Source organism: Stegostoma tigrinum, chromosome 14, assembly GCF_030684315.1.
Source record: "Stegostoma tigrinum isolate sSteTig4 chromosome 14, sSteTig4.hap1, whole genome shotgun sequence".
In the NCBI taxonomy this organism is placed as follows: Eukaryota; Metazoa; Chordata; class Chondrichthyes; order Orectolobiformes; family Stegostomatidae; genus Stegostoma; species Stegostoma tigrinum.
The window spans coordinates 10,336,756-10,356,357 of record NC_081367.1 but is presented as its reverse complement, the minus strand read 5'-3'; the positions used below and the strand labels follow the sequence as shown (position 1 = coordinate 10,356,357).

Genomic DNA, 19,602 nt, shown 5'->3' with positions numbered 1-19,602 from the left:
TTAATGCGTCAGACACGATGCTTTCACACTCTGGGACTGGCTGGGACAGTGGGTCGGACGCTGTGCTTTCACACTCTGGGACTGACTGGGACGGTGGGTCAGACGCTGTGCTTTCACACTCTGGGACTGACTGGGACGGGGGGTCGGACGCTGTCCTTTCACACTCTGGGGCTGCCTGGGACGGTGGGTCGGACGCTGTCCTTTCACACTCTGGGGCTGCCTGGGACAGCGGGTCGGACGCTGTCCTTTCACACTCTGGGACTGGCTGGGACAGTGGGTCGGACGCTGTCCTTTCACACTCTGGGACTGGCTGGGACAGTGGGTCAGACACTGTCCTTTCACACTCTGGGACTGGCTGGGACAGTGGGTCGGACGCTGTCCTTTCACACTCTGGGACGGGCTGGGACAGTGGGTCGGACGCTGTCCTTTCACACTCTGGGACTAGCTGGGACAGTGGGTCGGACGCTGTCCTTTCACACACTGGGACTGGCTGGGACAGTGGGTCGGACCCTGTCCTTTCACACTCTGGGACGGGCTGGGACAGTGGGTCGGACACTGTCCTTTCACACTCTGGGACGGGCTGGGACAGTGGGTCGGACGCTGTCGTTTCACACTCTGGGACGGGCTGGGACAGTGGGTCGGACGCTGTCCTTTCACACTCTGGGACGGGCTGGGACAGTGGGTCAGACACTGTCCTTTCACACTCTGTGATTGGGTACAACAGTGGGTAGCATGCCAGTCTTCTATCTCGGATGACATAGAATAGTGGGTCAGATGTCGTCTTTTATGACATGGATTACTGTCAGTTCCGTCTGAGATTTTGAACGCAAAAATCTACATGTTTGCTTGTTATAGAGAGAAACGAGGCATTGTAAACCCAATTATCCAGACCCAAGTTTTCAGTCTTTTCAAGTACAAGGTATTAATTTTAGAGGTACATTATTTTGTGGATCAAGGACAGAATTTTCTGCACCCAGTCCGAATTACATAATGCCTTACAAGCCCTTCATGGACTTCACTCATCAGCTAACTTGCCAGATGTTGGAGAGTGGAGGAGATTAACTCTGTATTCAACATATTTTCTCAACAACCTGTTCAGAGATGTTACTACATGGCTCTGGAGTAAATGGAACTTGAACCTGAGCCTCTTGGCTCAGAGGTAGGGGCATTGCCGCTGAAAGATGAGATTCCCCCTAACTCTGTATTTAACCCATATTGTACCTGGCCTAAGTATGCTTGATTGTGATGTTGAATGTGAGTAGTTAATATTGTTCAAGTTTCTAGAATTAACATCTTAAAGGAATAAAACTCAATTCTACTGGGAAGATTGCCCAATGTTACCTGAATTAGCTCATTCTCAGCTCATTTAAAGGTTTTACCGTCCAATGCCAAATGATCACTATGTTCCATAACTCAGTTCCTTTCTCAGGATTTGGATTTCTGCCTTATTTTTCACCTTTTCTCTGGCAGCTACCAGATACGCCCGTGGACCCACACGACAGCTGGCTCCTGTTTGTAGAACACTCCGAGAAGGGGGTCAATGACAGGAAGAAGAACAAAGGAAGAGGTCGAAAATCTCAGGTAATTGTTGGTGGCGATGGATGAGATGAGGAATTGACTTTCACAGTTTTCTTACAGAAGTTGGCGTGAGGTTGCAGTTCCATTGGTAATTTAATATGTACCTCAAACATTAAAAAAAAGGAGGGATTGGATATCACCATCAGGGTTGATTGGCTGATATATGAAGGAAGGAGACCTTATCGTTAGTCAGGGAAATGGTTGGTTGCTTTACAAGGATAACATCAAACTACACTTATGAGGGGCTGCTTTAAATAGGACAAGCCTAGTGTAGTCTAAAGGAGAAATCTGACACATTAAGAAGCTCAGGCAGATGGCATATCTTGAGAGCAATTTTCACCGCAATATCTGTGTATCTACATCCACTAAATTGCTGTATTGGTGCTCCTAGACCAATGTATCTATACCTCTGGATCAATGTACCTTCTTTCCTGAATTGCATGTCTGGTAACTTGCACTAATAAAGCTTCTTGAATATAAAAGTAATTCATCAAGGTGTTGGAAAGTCATCCACAAACCATGGTGTACAAAAGAATGAAATGTTGAGATTTTTACTGCTCCTTATCTGACCCTGCCGTAGAAATTCTATTTGATAGCACTCCTGTAAGACAGTATATGATAGTTTACCATGTTAAAGGTACACATTGCTGGTGTTGTTGCAATGATAGGCAGAATTCAAACAGCTTTGGGAAGTCTATCACTGTGATATCAATATAGTACCAGAACAACTGGAGAGATTGCCATAAGAAAATGTCTAATAAGTATAAAAGTAAGAAAAGTGTCTTAAATGTGAAACAACATAGGCTGCCATATGTGAATATACAATCAAGCAACAAAAGCAGACCACTAGACACTTCAAGCCTGATCCATCATTCAATAAGATCGTGGTCGATCTGATTTTACCTTTAATCCACATTGCTGCATATTCCCAATAATTTTTCATACCTCTGGTCATTAAGAATCTACCTATCTCTGCCCTAGAAGTATGTCAAGATTCTGCATTCACTGCCTTCTGAGCATGGGAATTCTAAAGATGCACAAGCATCAGGGAGAAAAAAAAGTTTCCTCATCTCTGTCTCACATAGGTGCCCCTTTATCTGTAAATTATGGCATCTAGTTCCAGATTCTCCCATAAGAGGAAACATCCTTTCAACATCCACTTGGTCAAGTCCCCTCAGGATCCTCCTACACGTTTCAATTAAGTTACCTCTGAATCTTCATAACTGCAGAGGATTCAGGTCTAACCTTTTCTCATAAGGCAATCCGCTCATTCCAGGTATTATCATATACAGAAAGCCTTTCAAAATGAGGTAGAAATGCTCTATTTAGTTCACTTGAGGTGCCAATAATATATTAGCATGGAAGGAGACTGGTCAATAGTAAGGAAGAGGGTTAGAGATAAACTGGGATATTTTCAAATTATTAGGTTGTAATTAGTGAAGTTCTGCAAGTATTAGTTCTGGGTCTTCAGCCTACTTGCAGCATTTACTAATCAATAATGTGGACGCGATGGGCTGAAGATCCTCCTTCCACAATGTAGGGATTCTCTGATTCTTGTGGAGCAATGGGTAGTGTTCCTGCCTCTGAGCCAGAAGCTCCAGATTCAAGTCTAACTCTGGGACTTTGTAGCCAAGGAAGGGAAATGCATAATGTGTCCAAACAGGTTGGGGATCAGTCCTCAAATCCTTCCAATACATGCCAAATTCAGGTGGTAAGACTGGGAAAGATTCCATGCAATGGAAAGAAACTTGGAGCCTCTACCACCACTATCCACAGGTCTGGAGTAAAACACATACATAGAAAGTATAAGTTGCCACAGCAACTCAGACCTCATGGGGGAAGAGCTGGTGTGAATCAGCTTGGTGCCAACAAGAGTTTAATCCTAGCTTTCACTCCAGCGGGTTTGGAGTCTGTCTCCTTGCCCTCCGCCAGCTTTGACATTTTGGCACTAGTGGATTGAATTTCCTCTTGGGCAAGGATTAGAAGAATCAATGAGTATGATTAGAGAGTAATGTATCTAAATATACTGACAATATGAAGCTAAGTGGGTACGTAAGCTGTGAGGAGGACACAAAAAGGCTGCCAAGCGATGTAGGCAGCTTAAGTGAGTGGCAGGTGAAGCATAATATGGGCAAGTATAAGGATATTCACTTTGCTAGCAATAATAGAGAAGCATATTTTCTGTAAAAAGTCATGAAATTTCTAAATGCTGATGTTCAGAGACACCACATGTTCTCATATAAGGAAGACAGAATGTTAGCTTACGGGTACAAGAAGGATATGGGAAGGATATAACATGTTAGGCTTTCTTATAGAGGGATTGAAGGGCAAAAGTAAGGAAGGTTTGCTACTATGTTATAAGTTTTAGCAGGGCCACACTGAAGTATTGTGCACACATCTGAAAATATACTTGCCTAGCTGGCAGTGTATCAGACGTTCCCAGAGCAGTTTCTGAAAGAAAAAGTTGTCCTGTGATGAGAGGCTCATTAAATTGGGTTTATACTCTCCAGTTTTTAGAAGAATGTGAAAGGGCCTTGTTGAAATATTAAAAAAAATTACAAAGGGGCTTGACAGGGTAGATACAAGGAGGTTGATGCTCTTGGCAGGAGAATCTAGAACACAGGCACCTAAGGGGGCTGGTCAAGTAGAACTGAAATGAGGTGGCATTGTTTCAATTATAAGACTCTGGGTCATTGGTATTGTCTACCCCAGAGGTTTGTAAATGTTCCATTGTTGAGTATACTCAATGTTATAGTAGACCTTTGGTCTCTCCAGAATATGGAGAGTAAGGGCTGAGGTGGTGGAGAAGATGCTTCATTGTGACTGAAGACGCCAGTGGTTCAATCTGTGCAGGGCAAACTGAGTAACAGTTGTTTTTCCTTTGGCGTTTTGCAGCATGGTCTTCCAGGGCCACCAGGTCCACCTGGACCCCAGGGCCCCCCTGGAGCTATTGTCACACAGGAAGTACTACTGAAAGAATTCAAAGAAATGCTGAAAGGTAAAGTCATTCAATAACTGCAATTACAATAAACAATAATATCTTACACAAATGACACTGCTGCTCATCCCCACGTCTTCTCTATCACCAAGAATGAGGGTATCCAATTCTATTATGATAGCAATGTTTAAGAGGCATTTAGACGGATACTTGAACAGGCAGGGAATGGGGGGTGGGGGAAAATGGGCTTTATACAGGCATGAAGGTTCTCTGATGAAGGGTCTAGGCCCAAAACGTCAGCTTTTGTGCTCCTGAGATGCTGCTTGGCCTGCTGTGTTCATCCAGCTCCACACTTTGTTATCTTTATACAGGCAGATGGGTTTCTTTTAGATTGGTATCATGTCCAGCACAGTCTTGATGGGCCATAGGACCTATTCTTGTGCTGCACTGTTCTACGCTCTATTTGCTCATCTCTCCTTTCTTGCAGTTCATCTGCTTCTGAAACTCTCATTCACGCCTTGTTGTAGCTAGACATGACAATTCTAGTACATTCCTGAATAGCCTTGAACACTCTTGAAACCTGGGGGTCAACAAAACTCTGCTGGCAAAATCCGCACATGAATTATCCCAAACATCTATTGACCTGCATTGTATCCTGATCCAGCAACGCCTCAACTTAAAGTTTCTCTTAAAATGTTTTAAAATTCTTCATTGTTCTCAATTCTCTGTACCTCTTCCAGTACGATAACTCTTCAAGATCTCTGCGCTTCTCCAATTCTGGTCTCTGGTATATCAACAATTTTCATCGTTCCACCATTTGTAGCCTTTAGCTGCCCAGATCCTAAACTCTGAAATTCCTTTGTGAAGCCTCTCTATAATTCTATCTCTCCCTCCATTCTTTAAAGCCTGCCTCTCTTATCTAAGTCAGCTTTCCTCACACTTCCTTTAGTCCGTCAGCATCAAATTTTGTTGATAAATCTGTGAAGTGGCTTGGAATATTAAAGTACATCAAAAGCACTATGTAAATGCAATTGCTCATTATAACAGACAATGGGAGAGTTAATAATTAACATAAATGGGACCATAAGAAAAGAACATATTGAGATATAACATTCAAAATATAAAAGGATTTCATCAGAACTTGAGGGGAACCATATTTAAAATGATATGAACTACAATAGACATTAAAGATAATCATTAAAGTTAATGGGATTATCATATAAACAGCAAATGAAACTTTAGAGAGACAGAATATTTAAAGTTTATAAGGCTTGCACACTTACTGAGAGGGGTTACAGTGTGTTGAAAGGGAGATTAAAGCAAATATTAAAATTTAGTGGGACTACAATAGAGACTGAGTAAAGTAATCGAAGAAACTATTAAAAATTGAAGACATGTAATATGAATGGGCCTGTACCATAACAGTCAGGATAGTTAATTTTTATTCACCATCCATGTATATAAAAATTAAATCCTGTTTGCCATTTCAAAGACTTTATTTACCTACTTTTAAAAATACAAATGATACCCCTGAAATAATGTATTAGGCTCTGTTTCTGTATCTTACATCAATACACCTGTACCATTGAATCACTGTGTCTGTATCGCTAGTTTTTTCTTGTTCCAGTGATGTGATTTTTAGATCATTTAGGGGATGTGGACATGACTAGCTAAGCCAACAGTTATTACCTGTATAACAAAGTGTGGAGCTGGATGAACACAGCAGGCCAAGCAGCATCTCAGGAGTATTACCTGTCCCTAGTTCCCCTAGAGAAGGTGGTCGTGAGCTGCCTTCTTGAACCACTGCCACCTATGTGCCGTGGGTGGACTTGCAATGCCGTTAGGGAGGGAGCTCCAGGACTTTGAGTATTTATACCTCTTGGCCTGTGTCTCAATACTGCTGGGGCTGTGCATCTTAATTCCTAGACATGCATTCCCCTAGCCCTTGTTCTGTATGATGTACCCTTTATCAATGCATCATGGTATCACTGCAATCTTAGATCTCCATTCCCGTGCCCATTATTCCCAGTGCTCTGCTTGATCAATACATCTAAACTCTAGATATTTATAACTATGCTCTATTCATTTTTATTTCTATTCTCTTCTTTATTACAAACAAACTTCATATTAATTAGTTCTAACCAGAAATTTTAAGTTGTCCTCCAGTCTCCATTGACATTATTTGATCTGCTAAGTGCTGTCAGAACTTTGGAGAGATGGTGATGTGGCGGTGATTTTACTAAAACGGTAATCCTCTCACTAATCTCTCACGATATGGATTCCAATACAGCAGTAAAATTCAATTAATAAAATCTGGAATAATAAAAAACCCATCCAGTTAACTCACTTACCTTTCAGGAAGGAAATTTGCCATCCTCATCCAGTCTAGTAAACATGTAACTTCAGATCCAGAGCAATGTGGCTGATTCTGAAATGCTCAACAGACTGTTCAGTACTTAGGAGATTAGAGATGAGGAATAAATCCTTGCCTTGTCAATGATGCCAACGTTTTATGAAATAATCAATTTTAAAAATCTGTTTGTTTAAGATGTACATATGTAAAATATATCTGTTGACACCATAAGCCTTTCTATATTCTGAAACTCTTTTTCCTTTGTCGTCCATGCCTGACACTTTCCAGTTTGGCATCACCAGTTTATTTTAATATTACATCCTGTTTTCCCATGGCCAAATCATGTATATATGTGGTACAGTCATAATACAGGACTTCTACCCACTGTTCCTGATATGCACACTGCATATCATAGAAATATGGAAAATGGGAAATGGAGAATATAGAACTGTACAGCACAAAGATAATAAAGTGTGAAGGTGGATGAACACAGCAGGCCAAGCAGCATCTCAGGAGCACAAAAGCTGGCGTTTCGGGCCTAGACCCTTCATCAGAGAGGGGGATAGGGTGAGGGTTCTGGAATAAATAGAGAGAGAGGGGGAGGTGGACCGATAGATGGAGAGAAAAGATGATAGGTGGAGAGGAGAGTATAGGTGGGGAGGTAGGGAGGGGATAGGTCAGTCCAGGGAAGACGGACAGGTCAAGGAGGTGGGATGAGGTTAGTAGGTAGGAGATGGAGGTGCGGCTAGGGGTGGGAGGAAGGGATGGGTGAGAGGAAGAACAGGTTAGGGAGGCAGAGACAGGCTGGGCAGGTTGTGTGATGCAGTGGGCAGAGGGGACGAACTGGGCTGGTTTTGGGATGCAGTGGGGGAAGGGAAGATTTTGAAGCTGGTGAAGCCCACATTGATACCATTGGGCTGCAGGGTTCCCAAGCGGAATATGAGTTGCTGTTCCTGCAACCTTCGGGTAGCATCATTGTGGCACTGGAGGAGGCCCGTGATGGACATGTCATCTAAACAATGGGAAGGGAAGTGGAAATGGTTTGCGACTGAAAGGTGCCGTTGTTTATTGCGAACCGAGCGGAGGTGTTCTGCAAAGTGGTCCCGAAGCCTCCGCTTGGTTTCCCCAATGTAGAGGAAGCCACACTGGGTATAGTGGATGCAGTATACCACATTGGCAGATGTGCAGGTGAACCTCTGCTTAATATGGAAAGTCATCTTGGGGCCTGTGATGGGGGTGAGGGAGGAGATGTGGGGGCAAGTGTAGCATTTCCTGCGGTTGCAGGGGAAGGTGCCGGGTGTGGTGGGGTTGGAGCGGAGCGAACAAGGGAGTCATGGAGAGAGTGGTGTCTCCGGAAAGCAGACAAGGGTGGGGATGGAAAAAAGCCTCGGGTGGTGGGGTCGGATTGTAGATGGCGGAAATGTCGGAGGATGATGCGTTGTATCTGGAGGTTGGTGGGGTGGTATGTGAGAACGAGGGGGATCCTCTTTGGGCGGTTGTGGCGGGGGCGGGGTGTGAGTGATGTGTTGCGGGAAATGTGGGAGATGCGGTCAAGGGCGTTCTCGACCACTGCGGGGGGGGGAAAGTTGCGGTCCTCGAAGAACTTGGACATCTGGGATGTGCGGGAGTGGAATGCCTCGTCCTGGGAGCAGATGCGGCGGAGGCGAAGGAATTGGGAATAGGGGATGGAATTTTTGCAGGAGGGTGGGTGGGAGGAGGTGTATTCTAGGTAGCTGTGGGAGTCGGTGGGCTTGAAATGGACATCAGTTACAAGCTGGTTGCCTGAGATGGAAACTGAGAGGTCCAGGAAGGTGAGGGATGTGTTGGAGATGGCCCAGGTGAACTTGAGGTTGGGATGGAAGGTGTTGGTGAAGTGGATGAACTGTTCGAGCTCCTCTGGGGAGCAAGAGGCGGCGCCGATACAGTCATCAATGTACCGGAGGAAGAGGTGGGGTTTGGGGTTTGGGGCCTGTGTAGGTGCGGAAGAGGGACTGTTCCACATAACCTACAAAGAGGCAGGCATAGCTGGGGCCCATGCGGGTGCCCATGGCCACCCCCTTAGTCTGTAGGAAGTGGGAGGATTCGAAAGAGAAGTTGTTGAGGGTGAGGATGGGTTCGGCTAGGCGGATGAGGGTATCGGTGGAGGGGGACTGGTCGGGCCTGCGGGACAGGAAGAAGCGGAGGGTCTTGAAGCCATCTGCATGCGGAATGTAGGTGTATAGGGACTGGGCGTACATGGTGAAAATGAAGTGTTGGGGGCCAGGGAATTGGAAGTTCTGGAGGAGGTGGTGGGCGTGGGTGGGTGGGGGTGAGTTGCAGGAACAGCAACTCATATTCCGCTTGGGAACCCTACAGCCCAATGGTATCAATGTGGACTTCACCAGCTTCAAAATCTCCCCTTCCCCCACCGCATCCCAAAACCAGCCCAGTTCATCCCCTCCGCCCACTACATCACACAACTAGCCCAGCTCTTCCCCTCCCCCCAATGCATCCCAAAACCAGCCCAGCCTGTCTCTGCCTCCCTAACCTGTTCTTCCTCTCACCCATCCCTTCCTCCCACCTCAAGCCGCACCTCCATTTCCTACCTACTAACCTCATCCCACCTCCTTGAACTGTCTGTCTTCCCTGGACTGATCTAACCCCTCCCTACCTCCCCATCTATACTCTCCTCTCCACCTATCTTCTTTTCTCTCCATCTTCGGTCCGCCTCCCCCTCTCTCCCTAATTATTCCAGACCCTCACCCCATCCCCCTCTCTGATGAAGGGTCTAGGCCCGAAACGTCAGCTTTTGTGCTCCTGAGATGCTGCTTGGCCTGCCGTATTCATCCAGCTTCACACTTTATTATCTTGGATTCTCCAGCATCTGCAGTTCCCATTATCTCTGTACAGCACAAAAACAGGCCATTTAGCCCACCATGGTGACGCTGACCATGATGCCATTCTAACCTAATCCCATCTGCCTGCAAATAGCCTGTATCTTTCTGTTCCATCCCTGGGTATGTGCTTGTCTAAATGCCTCTTAAATCCATTCCCAGTATCAGCCTTGTGATCCTCCATTGCTCTCCCTTAGTAGCCAGAACATCCTTCTTCAGTTATGAAAACCAAAACTGTACACTGTATTCCAGGTGTAGTCTTACCAAGGTCCTGAGTAGCTGCTGGAGGCCTTTCTTGCCCCTGCACTGAAATCATTTTTCTATGAAGCCAATTTGCCAAATGACTTCCTGACTGCTTGTTGCACCTGCATATTTACTTCTAATGACTGATGTAACACGACATCCAGGCCCTTTTGTATGTTAACATTTCCCAATCTCTCAATATCTTTAAAACAAACTCTTCTGTTCTGCTTCTCCAGCTCAACTGGATAACTTCACAGTAAGCTGCCATGAACTTGCCCACTCACATAACTTGTTGAAATCACCCTGAATCTTCTTTACTGGCTCCTCACTGCTCTAAGTTTCTCTTAGCCTCGTGTCGTAATCAATTTTTAAAATAATGCATTAAATTTTCCACATCTAAATGATTGCCATGTGTTGTGAGTAGCCAGCATCCAAGCACTGACTCTTGTGGTTTCCAATTGGTTAAAGAACACAAAACGACCCAACCTAACTATTACAAGAAAATTCCCAACGTTATTCAGATTGGTCTAGAACAAATAGATACATTGTCTTCCGATGTTCAATGGAAGTTGATTTTTCTTCTGCAGAAGTGGTTGAAGAAAGAAATAGGATCACGTTGCAGGAAAAGTGCCAGGAATGTCCAGGAATTCAGGGTGGTCTGGCCTTTCCCTCACTGTTACCCAGGGAGATGGGCCCATATCGTAGACTGGAGGCAGCCTTTCATTGCAAGCTGAAGGAGGACCTTGTGATGAACAGAAAGAGTTTGAGGGAGCTGAAGAATTTTCATGTTGTGAGTGGCTTTTCAAACTACATGACTAACATAACTGTACACTCATACTCCAATATTAGTGAGCAGTAAAAACATGTGTGCATAAATATAAATAATGTATTGCAATAATATAAGAAACAATCATTTACAGGCGAGAACCCGATGGTTCCATATGCTCTTAATTTAACACTAGGCTCTTGTGAAAGGAAATGCACCAACCGTACTCACCCAGTGTCATCCAGACCCTGGACCCTTATTCTGGGCTAGACGTTACTCAATACTAAAGGTTGGCACTCACTAGAAATAGGTTCTCATTCTATGGATCCTGGAAATTTTTGCTTAGCTGCAGTGGTCCTGCCCGCAACAGCACACAAGGAGGTCTCAATCCAGTTCAATGGATGAAGAACCCCATGGATTAATGTGGCTAAGGTTTCCGAAGGCCTCACTGAAGTTTGGCTGCATTGTAGGTATTTGACATTGAAATATAGAGAAAAGAGGCCCACCCTACTGTCATTCCCCGTTTATGTGATCAACTTGAACTCAGGAATTAGAGCGACAATTTCAAAATTTGTGGATGATATCAAGTCAGGGATTATAATCGATTCTGTGCGGGACAGTGGAAAAAAATACATGAAGGCGACAACCAACTTGCAGAATGAGCATGAACTTTGTGAATGAAGCTCAACAAGAAGTGTAAGGTGATTAACTGTGATATGAAAAGTAAGGAGGATACATGCCCTGTGGCAATAAGAACTTAAATAGGGTAAAGGTGCAAAGGGATCTAAAATTACAGAATCATAAATCATTTAAAGTAGCAACGTTGGTTAATAAAGCTATAAAAAGGCAGCAATACCCTGGAGTCCATTCCTAAAGGAATTGAATTCAATAAACGATGTAGCCCTGGGGTCTAGTCAAGTTCTGTGGGGTACTGTGATGTGTAATATATAAGGTTCTGCAAAAGAAAGACACAGACATACTGAAGAAGGCTCAACAGAGATTTACAACTGTGATATCAAAACCAAAAGAATGTAACAAATCAGGGAAATGCTAAATGGGCTGGCGCATTTCTCTTTTGAAAAGAGAAGGCTCAGAGGCGATCTAATAGTCATCTTTAAAGTTATAAAAGGCTGCAACAGCGTAACATAACAACCTATTTTCACCAGTTGGAGAAACTAAAACTAGGGTCCATAAATATAGGATGTCACTAATAAATCCATTTGACAAATAAAGTGAAACCTGTTCAGAGAGAACTTAGAATATGGAACTCATTATCTACAAGGAACAGTTGCAGCAAATAGCACAGATGTATTCATGAGGGAGAAAAGAACAGCAAGTAATGCTGAGGGAGTTAGATGAAGAAGGATGCTCATGTGGAGCACAAACAACAGGATGGCCTCATTGGGGCAAATGGCCTGTTTCAGTAAACTGTGTAATAATTCTATGCAATAGAATTCTTCCACATTTTCCATCCCAGTTTCAGGATTTCCTGGCTGTACCTTTGGAATTCCTAGCATATGATATGACGGGTGGTTTCAGAGGCACGAGGGGTCCTAGCTCCTCACTGACATGTGGGGGATGGCCTTCAATGGCCCTGCTGGGTGAAAGGAGTGAAGCTACGATGGAAGCATGGCAGCTGACATCACCACATGATTCCTTTCAGGTTTGTGATGTTGCTCCCAACTCATTTGACCTGCAACTGCGAAGATCTAATTGCAGTCCAGTCCAGGTAGATGGATCAGAAGTTCCTTTCTAATTGCTGTAAGAATATGATGTGAAACGAGCCAGATTACATCTGATCTACAATCTCTTCTTTTAGTAATTTCTCATTTCTGTGGAAACAAACATGGAGCTGATCTGCTGCCATAGTAGAGCTTGAGCTTCCGTTAAACCATCTAATATCTTCAACTCATAACAAAGGTAGTGGGCCACTTCAAGTCAATAGGGCATACCATTGCTAACCCATGGAGTGTATGCTAACATGCCAAGTATTCGTTATTATCAGGAACAGAGACTTTTTTTGATGCCTTGCCATTACTTTGGAGGGCAAATTGCATTCATGGTTGGGATTGCCAAAGGAAAGGCAACTTGCCCTCCTAAGTAATGGCAAGACATCAAAAGCAGTCACTGTTCCTGATAATAATGAATACTTCTCATGTTAGCATACACTCCATGGATTAGCAACGGTATGCCCTATTGATTTGAAGTGGTCTATTACCTTTGTAAAAAAAATGCATGGAGTTAGAGGGATCTGTGGACAGTGCACTCTTGAGATCTTAATGCTTAATGTTTGCTCAGTTGGATTGAGAAACATTGAAAAGGAGTTGCACCTTGTTATTTAACATGTCTGCTTCTTTTCAGCCTGAGCAAGATGGTGTGTTCCTGCGAGGAATTGGCCTCAATCTGACTAGTGGCCAATACGTGGCCCCAATGGCAGGATTCTACCAGTTCTCAGCCAACCTCCACATTGGTAAGATGATCAAGAAAGCAATTAATTGTGCATGAGTAAATAGACAACTGGGTGCCTGTCTCTAGGGGCTGTTCATTCAAGAAATATTGCTTCATTTATGCGTCTTATTCAAAGCTCACACAGCCCTGATAAGAACAGTCAAATTGTCTCCACACTGCAACAGATAAGATTTTACCTTCTCTTTGAAATTTCTCATTTCTGTGAAAACAAACGTGGAGCTGGTTTGCTGCCATAGTAGAATTTGTACTTCTTTTAAACCATGTTATGTCTTCAACTCATGACGCACAATTTGCATTCATGTTTGGGATTGTCAAAGGAAAGGCAGTTCCCCTTCAAAAATAATGGCAAAACACCAAAACAAAAACTGATGTTCTTTGGATTCTATGAAGAATAGAAAAATAGGAACCGCTTCTAGGCAGGAATTCCAAGTTAAGTTTAATGCCTGATGCTGAACCTCTCCTGAGCTTGGTGCATGTGTAGTAAAATGTCTTGGCCTGTCAGTACTTTTGGTTTCTTATTGTTAATGGTCCATCTCTTGGAACTGCATGATTGAGTTGTTTGAGATAACAATTTGACCTTGTTTGGGGCATGTTTTATGCCTTGTCCTCTCCTTTGTTTATTTTCCATGTTTCTATTTATCTCCAACTGACCGTGTAGAACCCTATTTCATGGTGAGTACCAACTGGTCATATTTTGAACTTTAAGTTATTTTTAAATTTTAAAATTGGAAATTAAGGGTCTGTAAAAGAGGGTTGCCTGCAGATAACATGTCTTCTTTTATGGATTATACTAAACCTGTAAAGTTCACCTGAGAATTAACCTCTTCACTAATGAATGACAAGAAAGCTCACAGAGAGCTAGGCAGTATTCATGGGGAGACTGCTGAAGAATCGTCTACACTTGAACTGCTACCTTGTTCTCTCCCCATGGATCCTGTCTGACCCATTGTGATTTCCAGCATTTGTTGTTTTCAGTACAGATTTCAACATCTGCAGTAATTTGCTCCTCAGAAAGCTCAAAATCCGTTGCCACCCTTCACTGTACCAGACCCTCACTTCAATTTCAAATTGTTGAATTCAGTCAAATGCCACAGGTCATCTGCGTGGGATACAGGTGATCACAAATCAGATGCTGAGTGAAAATAATCTGTAAAAGCATATTGCATTTATCGTGCGTATGCGTGCACGCGTGTGCATGTGAGTGTTTGAGCAAGAACTGAGAGTGTGTGATGTGTGTTTAATCAATGCAGGCTGCAAGAAACAAACAAAAACCCTTCACATCTAAATTAAACCAAAAACTGGAATTATTTAATTGGAATACATATTTCTAGGGATGGGATACATCCACTTCTTTCCATAAAAAAAATTGATCAGAGGCAGGAACAGTACATCTACATTCTCACCATAAGCTAAAATGGTGACAGAGGGCAACAGTTTGTAAGAGGACTGGAATGTGACAAGGCGAGACACAATATTTCAAATGCTAAAGACCTGAAAAGATTTTTTTTATTTCCATAATATGCTTTATTCATAAAAAATACCTTTGTCTACATACATAGTCACTAATGCAATTCAGTTCTGTGTAGTAGCATCTCAAGGGAGCAAACAAACTTTTCCTCTACATCAGTGAGACCAAACACAGACTCAGTGACCAATTAACAGAGCATCTTCACTCTGTATGCTATAATCAACAACATCTTCTGGTTGCCAACCATTTTAACTTCCCCTTTCACTCCGTAGGTGACACATCCATCCTGGGCCTCCTCCAGTGTCACAGCGACACCACCCGCAAACTGGAGGAGCAGCACCTCATATTCCACCTGGGGAGCCTACAGCCCAATGGCCTAAACATTGAATTCATCAGTTTCAAAATCTGCCCACCCCCAGCGCCACCCAGTGTCCAACCCTCCCTCTCATCCCTGCCTCCTTGACTTGACACAACCTGTCCATCTTTTCTCCCACCTATCCAACCCACTCTTCTCACTGGCCTATCCCCACAAACACCTACCTGCATCCATCTCTCACCAGCCCATCTATCATCCCCTGGCACCACCCCTTTCCCTCTATTTATTTCTGAGCTCCCTTCCCACTCCCCAGTCCTGATGAAGGGTGTACACCAGAAATGTTGACCTTCCTGCTCCTGTGATGCTGCCTGACCCGCTGTGTTCCTCCAGCTCCAGTACTGACCCTGACTCCACCATCTGCAGTACTTGGTACCTCCTAATCACTGAAAACAACAACGGAGTTTGACTTTATCCAAACAAACCAAAGGCATCTCTTGAACCAGACAATATTTACAAGCATTTAAAGTACAGGAGGGTCTGATAATCGAACAGATCCCAATTTACCTTCAGTAGGATGACTCAGACAATGGTCTTTCTCCATTGTGCTTTGGTGGAAGCTACCCCAAGCTTTAGTGCGTCCCTAAGCATGTAGCCCAAGACCTTGGATTGTACCAGTCTGCAACACTTGATCGTGGTCAACTCGTTGCTCTGGAAGACCAAAGAGTGTCTTTCACTGATTGTCGTCCAAGTGCAGTTGATGTTTGCCTTGGTGTGCGTCCTGGGGAACAGATTCTACAGCATAGAGTTCCATATCAGGGAGTTTCTCAAGATGAACCTTGACAAAAAGACCACTGCGTAAGAGCTGAAAATATAGCTAGGAATCCAAATGGCATCAATTCTACCATATGGGGCTCTAACCATTTGCACATCCTTGCCCCCCCATCAACACCATGGCCACCTTTGGGTGTAACCTACCCAACTGGGCTGGTAGGAAGGACATTTAGGATTGTATAGAGTAGTTTGAATCATGCACTTTCCTACACAGATTTGGAATTGGTATCCACTGATCCAAAGGCTCCACTCTCTTTAGATGAATACCTCTAATTAAATAGGAACAGAAAGACTCCTTATGTGATAATAAAAACTCGCTGCAAGTGAGGCAGTTTGATGGAGAGAGGGATTGTGTTAATTTTTTCAAGTCAATGACTTTTCGTCAGAATTGGGGAACGATAGGAATGTAACATGTTTTAAACCTGCAGAAGGGAGCAGGGGCAAGAAGAACAAGGGGCTGATACAATATATACACGGTGGCTCAGTGGTTTGCACCGCCGCCTCACAGCACCAGGGGCCCGGGTTTGATTCCAACCTTGGACAATTGTCTGTGTGAAGTTTGCACGTTCACCCTATGTCTGCTTGGAGTTCCCTCCGGGTGCTCCAGTTTCCTCCTACAGTCCAAACATTTGCAGGTTAGGTGGATTGGTCATGCTAAATTGCCCCATAGTGTCTACAGATGTGTAGGCTAGGTGGAATTAGCAGTGGGAAATGTGGAGTTATAGAGATAGGGTGAGCAGTACTTCTGGGTGGGGTACACTTCAGAGGGTTAGTGCATACTTGATGGGCTGAATTTGCCTCTCGCTGCTATGGAGAATCTGTAATTCTATGATGGATGGCTGGGGGAGATTAAATGACAAAAGTTTTCATAATATGATAGCCAAGAATGACTGGGACTGAATACAGTAAAGAAATAAAAGTTGTATCCAGATAGGGTGTGAATGGCTGCATAACAGCTGTCCAAATGTAACATGAGGTGATAAAGAAACATGACAAATTGAAATCAGCAAAAGTAAGACAAAGAACAAGATAGAAGCAGATACTTTGATCTCAGATTGCTGAACTCAAACGTTGAGCCTAGGGATCTGTAGAGCGCTGAACAAAAAGATAAAAAGCTGTTTTGCAAGCTTATGTTAAGGGCCTAGAGAGCACTGCAACAGGCCAAGGTAAAAATGTCGAAGTGACAGAAAGGTGGAGAATTAAAATTCAGGTAACTAAAGGCTTGGGGTTATCCTTGTAGACTGAACACCATACCCCGTATGATAACTGTATTAAAACTGAATTCGATCTACATTTTTATTTGAGTTTTATTTCAGTTAGCCATACTCGTAAAAACTCACACCCCATTGATTACAAGCTCCCATATTTAGACAACCAATTCACACCCAATTAATTCTTTATTAAAATATCCATCACCTATTCCCCCATTCCATTAGGTCTCAGGCATTCCTCAGAACATGTTCGATGGTAATACTAAGCAGATATGTTTCACAAAAGTCCACACTGTCGACATTCAGATTCCCAAATGCAGAGGAGGCTCATTTTGTGAATACGGTAGCCGAGCTTGTAAGAAGAGCAAGTAATTCACTGCTTCTCCTGGGCTAAGTGTATGGAGTCTTGGTCAGTGAGGACGGAGGAGGTAAAGGAACAGATAATGCATCTCCTTCACTCGCCTGTAGTGGAGCTATATGAAAGTGAGGAAGTGTTGGGGTGATTGAGGTGTGGAGAAGTGCGACCCGTCTGTATGGAATGCTGAGAGGAAAGCTCAGAGGAAGATGTGCTTGCTGGTGGTGTCATGCTGGAGATGGAAGAAATTGCAGAGGATAATCCACCACATAGAGCGACATCTGTCATTACAGTACAGATTTTCCAGGCAGTCATGGGAACCAAGGTGTAGTGACTCCTTCAGCTTCTCTCTGTATCCAGGAGTCAGAAGAGAGGTTTTTTGAAGGTCAACCTGACAGTTACTGAGCAGAGTGCTTCCTACAAGAAGTGAAAAGGACACGTCCAGGCTCAGCCCCCAAAAGAAATTTGGGTATAGCCAATAGCTGAAGGCAATAATCTGGAAAACATCTGTACATTTTAAAGGAGCTTTTGAGAAGGAGCAGCTTCCACACTCCAGACAGTTTCAGAGTCTATTGCCTCCCTCCCCTCTACCACAAAGACAATGGCTAGCTTTCCAAGCAGCAGCTATGGTTTATACTCAACATTCCCAAATTACAAACTAATTGCAGTTCAGATTAAATCGTATTTTGTCAACACTTTTCTGATCATTGCAAAGTTACTGTTGATGATTAAAGTCCAAACCGAGGCACATGCATTCACTTCCTTGCAAGTAGTCTTTCTGTCCTCTGCATATAAAGGTAAAGCTACCATTGCCTTTTTCTGTCATTGGAGACAGACAACTGGTGGTGCTTTAACTTGGGGAGGTCACAACATCTCAGGCAAAGAGAGATGTTGAGTCCTCCATGGAATTCTCAGCTGGCTGTAGGAATTGAACCCATGCTGTTACTAGTAGTCTGCATCCCAAACCAATTCTGCCAACTGAGCGAACCAGGTGATCAACCCCTGCACAGGACATAATGGACCGAGTCAACATTCCCTTTCTGATTTCAGATGCCACTGTCATGAATGGACCTTGAGGCCTACACAGCCAGAAAGAAAATTCGTGCAAACACTAACTAATGATTTATCACCAGAAAGGAATGGCATTTGTCACATTAAGATATATCTTAATGTCATTACTACAAACTAATCAACAGGAGTTGGCCATTCAGCCCATCAAGCCTATTCTTTTAGATCATGGTTGGTCGTTGTCTCAATGTCGCTTTTCAAAACTATTCCCTTTTTCCTCGATGCCATCGGTAAATTCTTATGTCACTGCGCTGACAGATTATAAGCCCTCCTGTTGATTCCAGTCAGCACAGTGAGGGCCTGTCAATGCAAGATGAGTGTCTCTGATTGATTTTGATGCACAAAACCAATGGAGTGGTTTACTCTTTGTTCGGAGGCAAGGCAGCGGAGTGATTCTCCACTGAAATGATATAAAGATGAGGTGATCAGGAGAACCCTGTGGAAAGTGATCTTTGGGATGAATCTACATCAGAACACAAGTGCCCAAGAGACAGATAGCAGACAGCAGATACAGAGAAGCATATAGCATTGTGCTGATTTTCACCCAGGCACCTTTAAGGCTGAGCATTCCGTTGGTAGCCCCAGGAATTTAACCTTTAACTTCCCCACAACATGTAAGGTCATGATGATACTGGCAGCTGAGGAAGAGCTAGAGAGGGCCACTCCCATTCCAGTACAGATCCTACTGCTCTGCTGTGGCCTGGAAATTCTTCATCAGAGTAAAATCTTTTTGTTTTCACTGATATCAATGTGTTTCCTCTTTCTTTTCAGAACACAGAGAGCACCAGAGAAGAAGGCACAGCAGACCACATGATAACATCCGAATCCTCATCTGCATTGAATCTCTCTGTCAGCACAATGCGTAAGTGATGATAATCCACTGTTGCCATGGGGCCATTAAAACAGAATCCTGCAGCAGAACAATAAGCAAATCCAACTCAGTCTAGATTTCAGATTTGACACGAATCTACCAGCACAGTTGTGAAGTGTATTAACAAAACATTCCTGATCACATTGGTAACAGGCCAAGGTACAAAAATGGTATTGTCAGATATGAAGAGAGGGGTAATTGGTCCCTAGAAAAAAAGGGTCCTGTTGCCTTATTCATTTCTTTTTCTTGTACAATCTTAGAC

At 43.6% G+C, this 19,602-nt stretch overlaps 1 protein-coding gene across 1 annotated transcript in view; it reads left to right on the top strand.

Annotated features, from left to right (window-relative positions):
• The window catches only part of LOC125457865 (erythroferrone-like), a 99,944-nt gene that overhangs the window by 32,967 nt on the left and 47,375 nt on the right, over window positions 1-19,602 (top strand). The window contains exons 2-6 of the mRNA XM_048542574.2: window positions 1,471-1,581; window positions 4,474-4,576; window positions 10,573-10,775; window positions 13,113-13,221; window positions 19,241-19,331. Coding sequence (XP_048398531.1) covers window positions 1,471-1,581; window positions 4,474-4,576; window positions 10,573-10,775; window positions 13,113-13,221; window positions 19,241-19,331 — 617 coding nt within the window. The remainder of the gene's footprint in view (window positions 1-1,470; window positions 1,582-4,473; window positions 4,577-10,572; window positions 10,776-13,112; window positions 13,222-19,240; window positions 19,332-19,602) is intronic.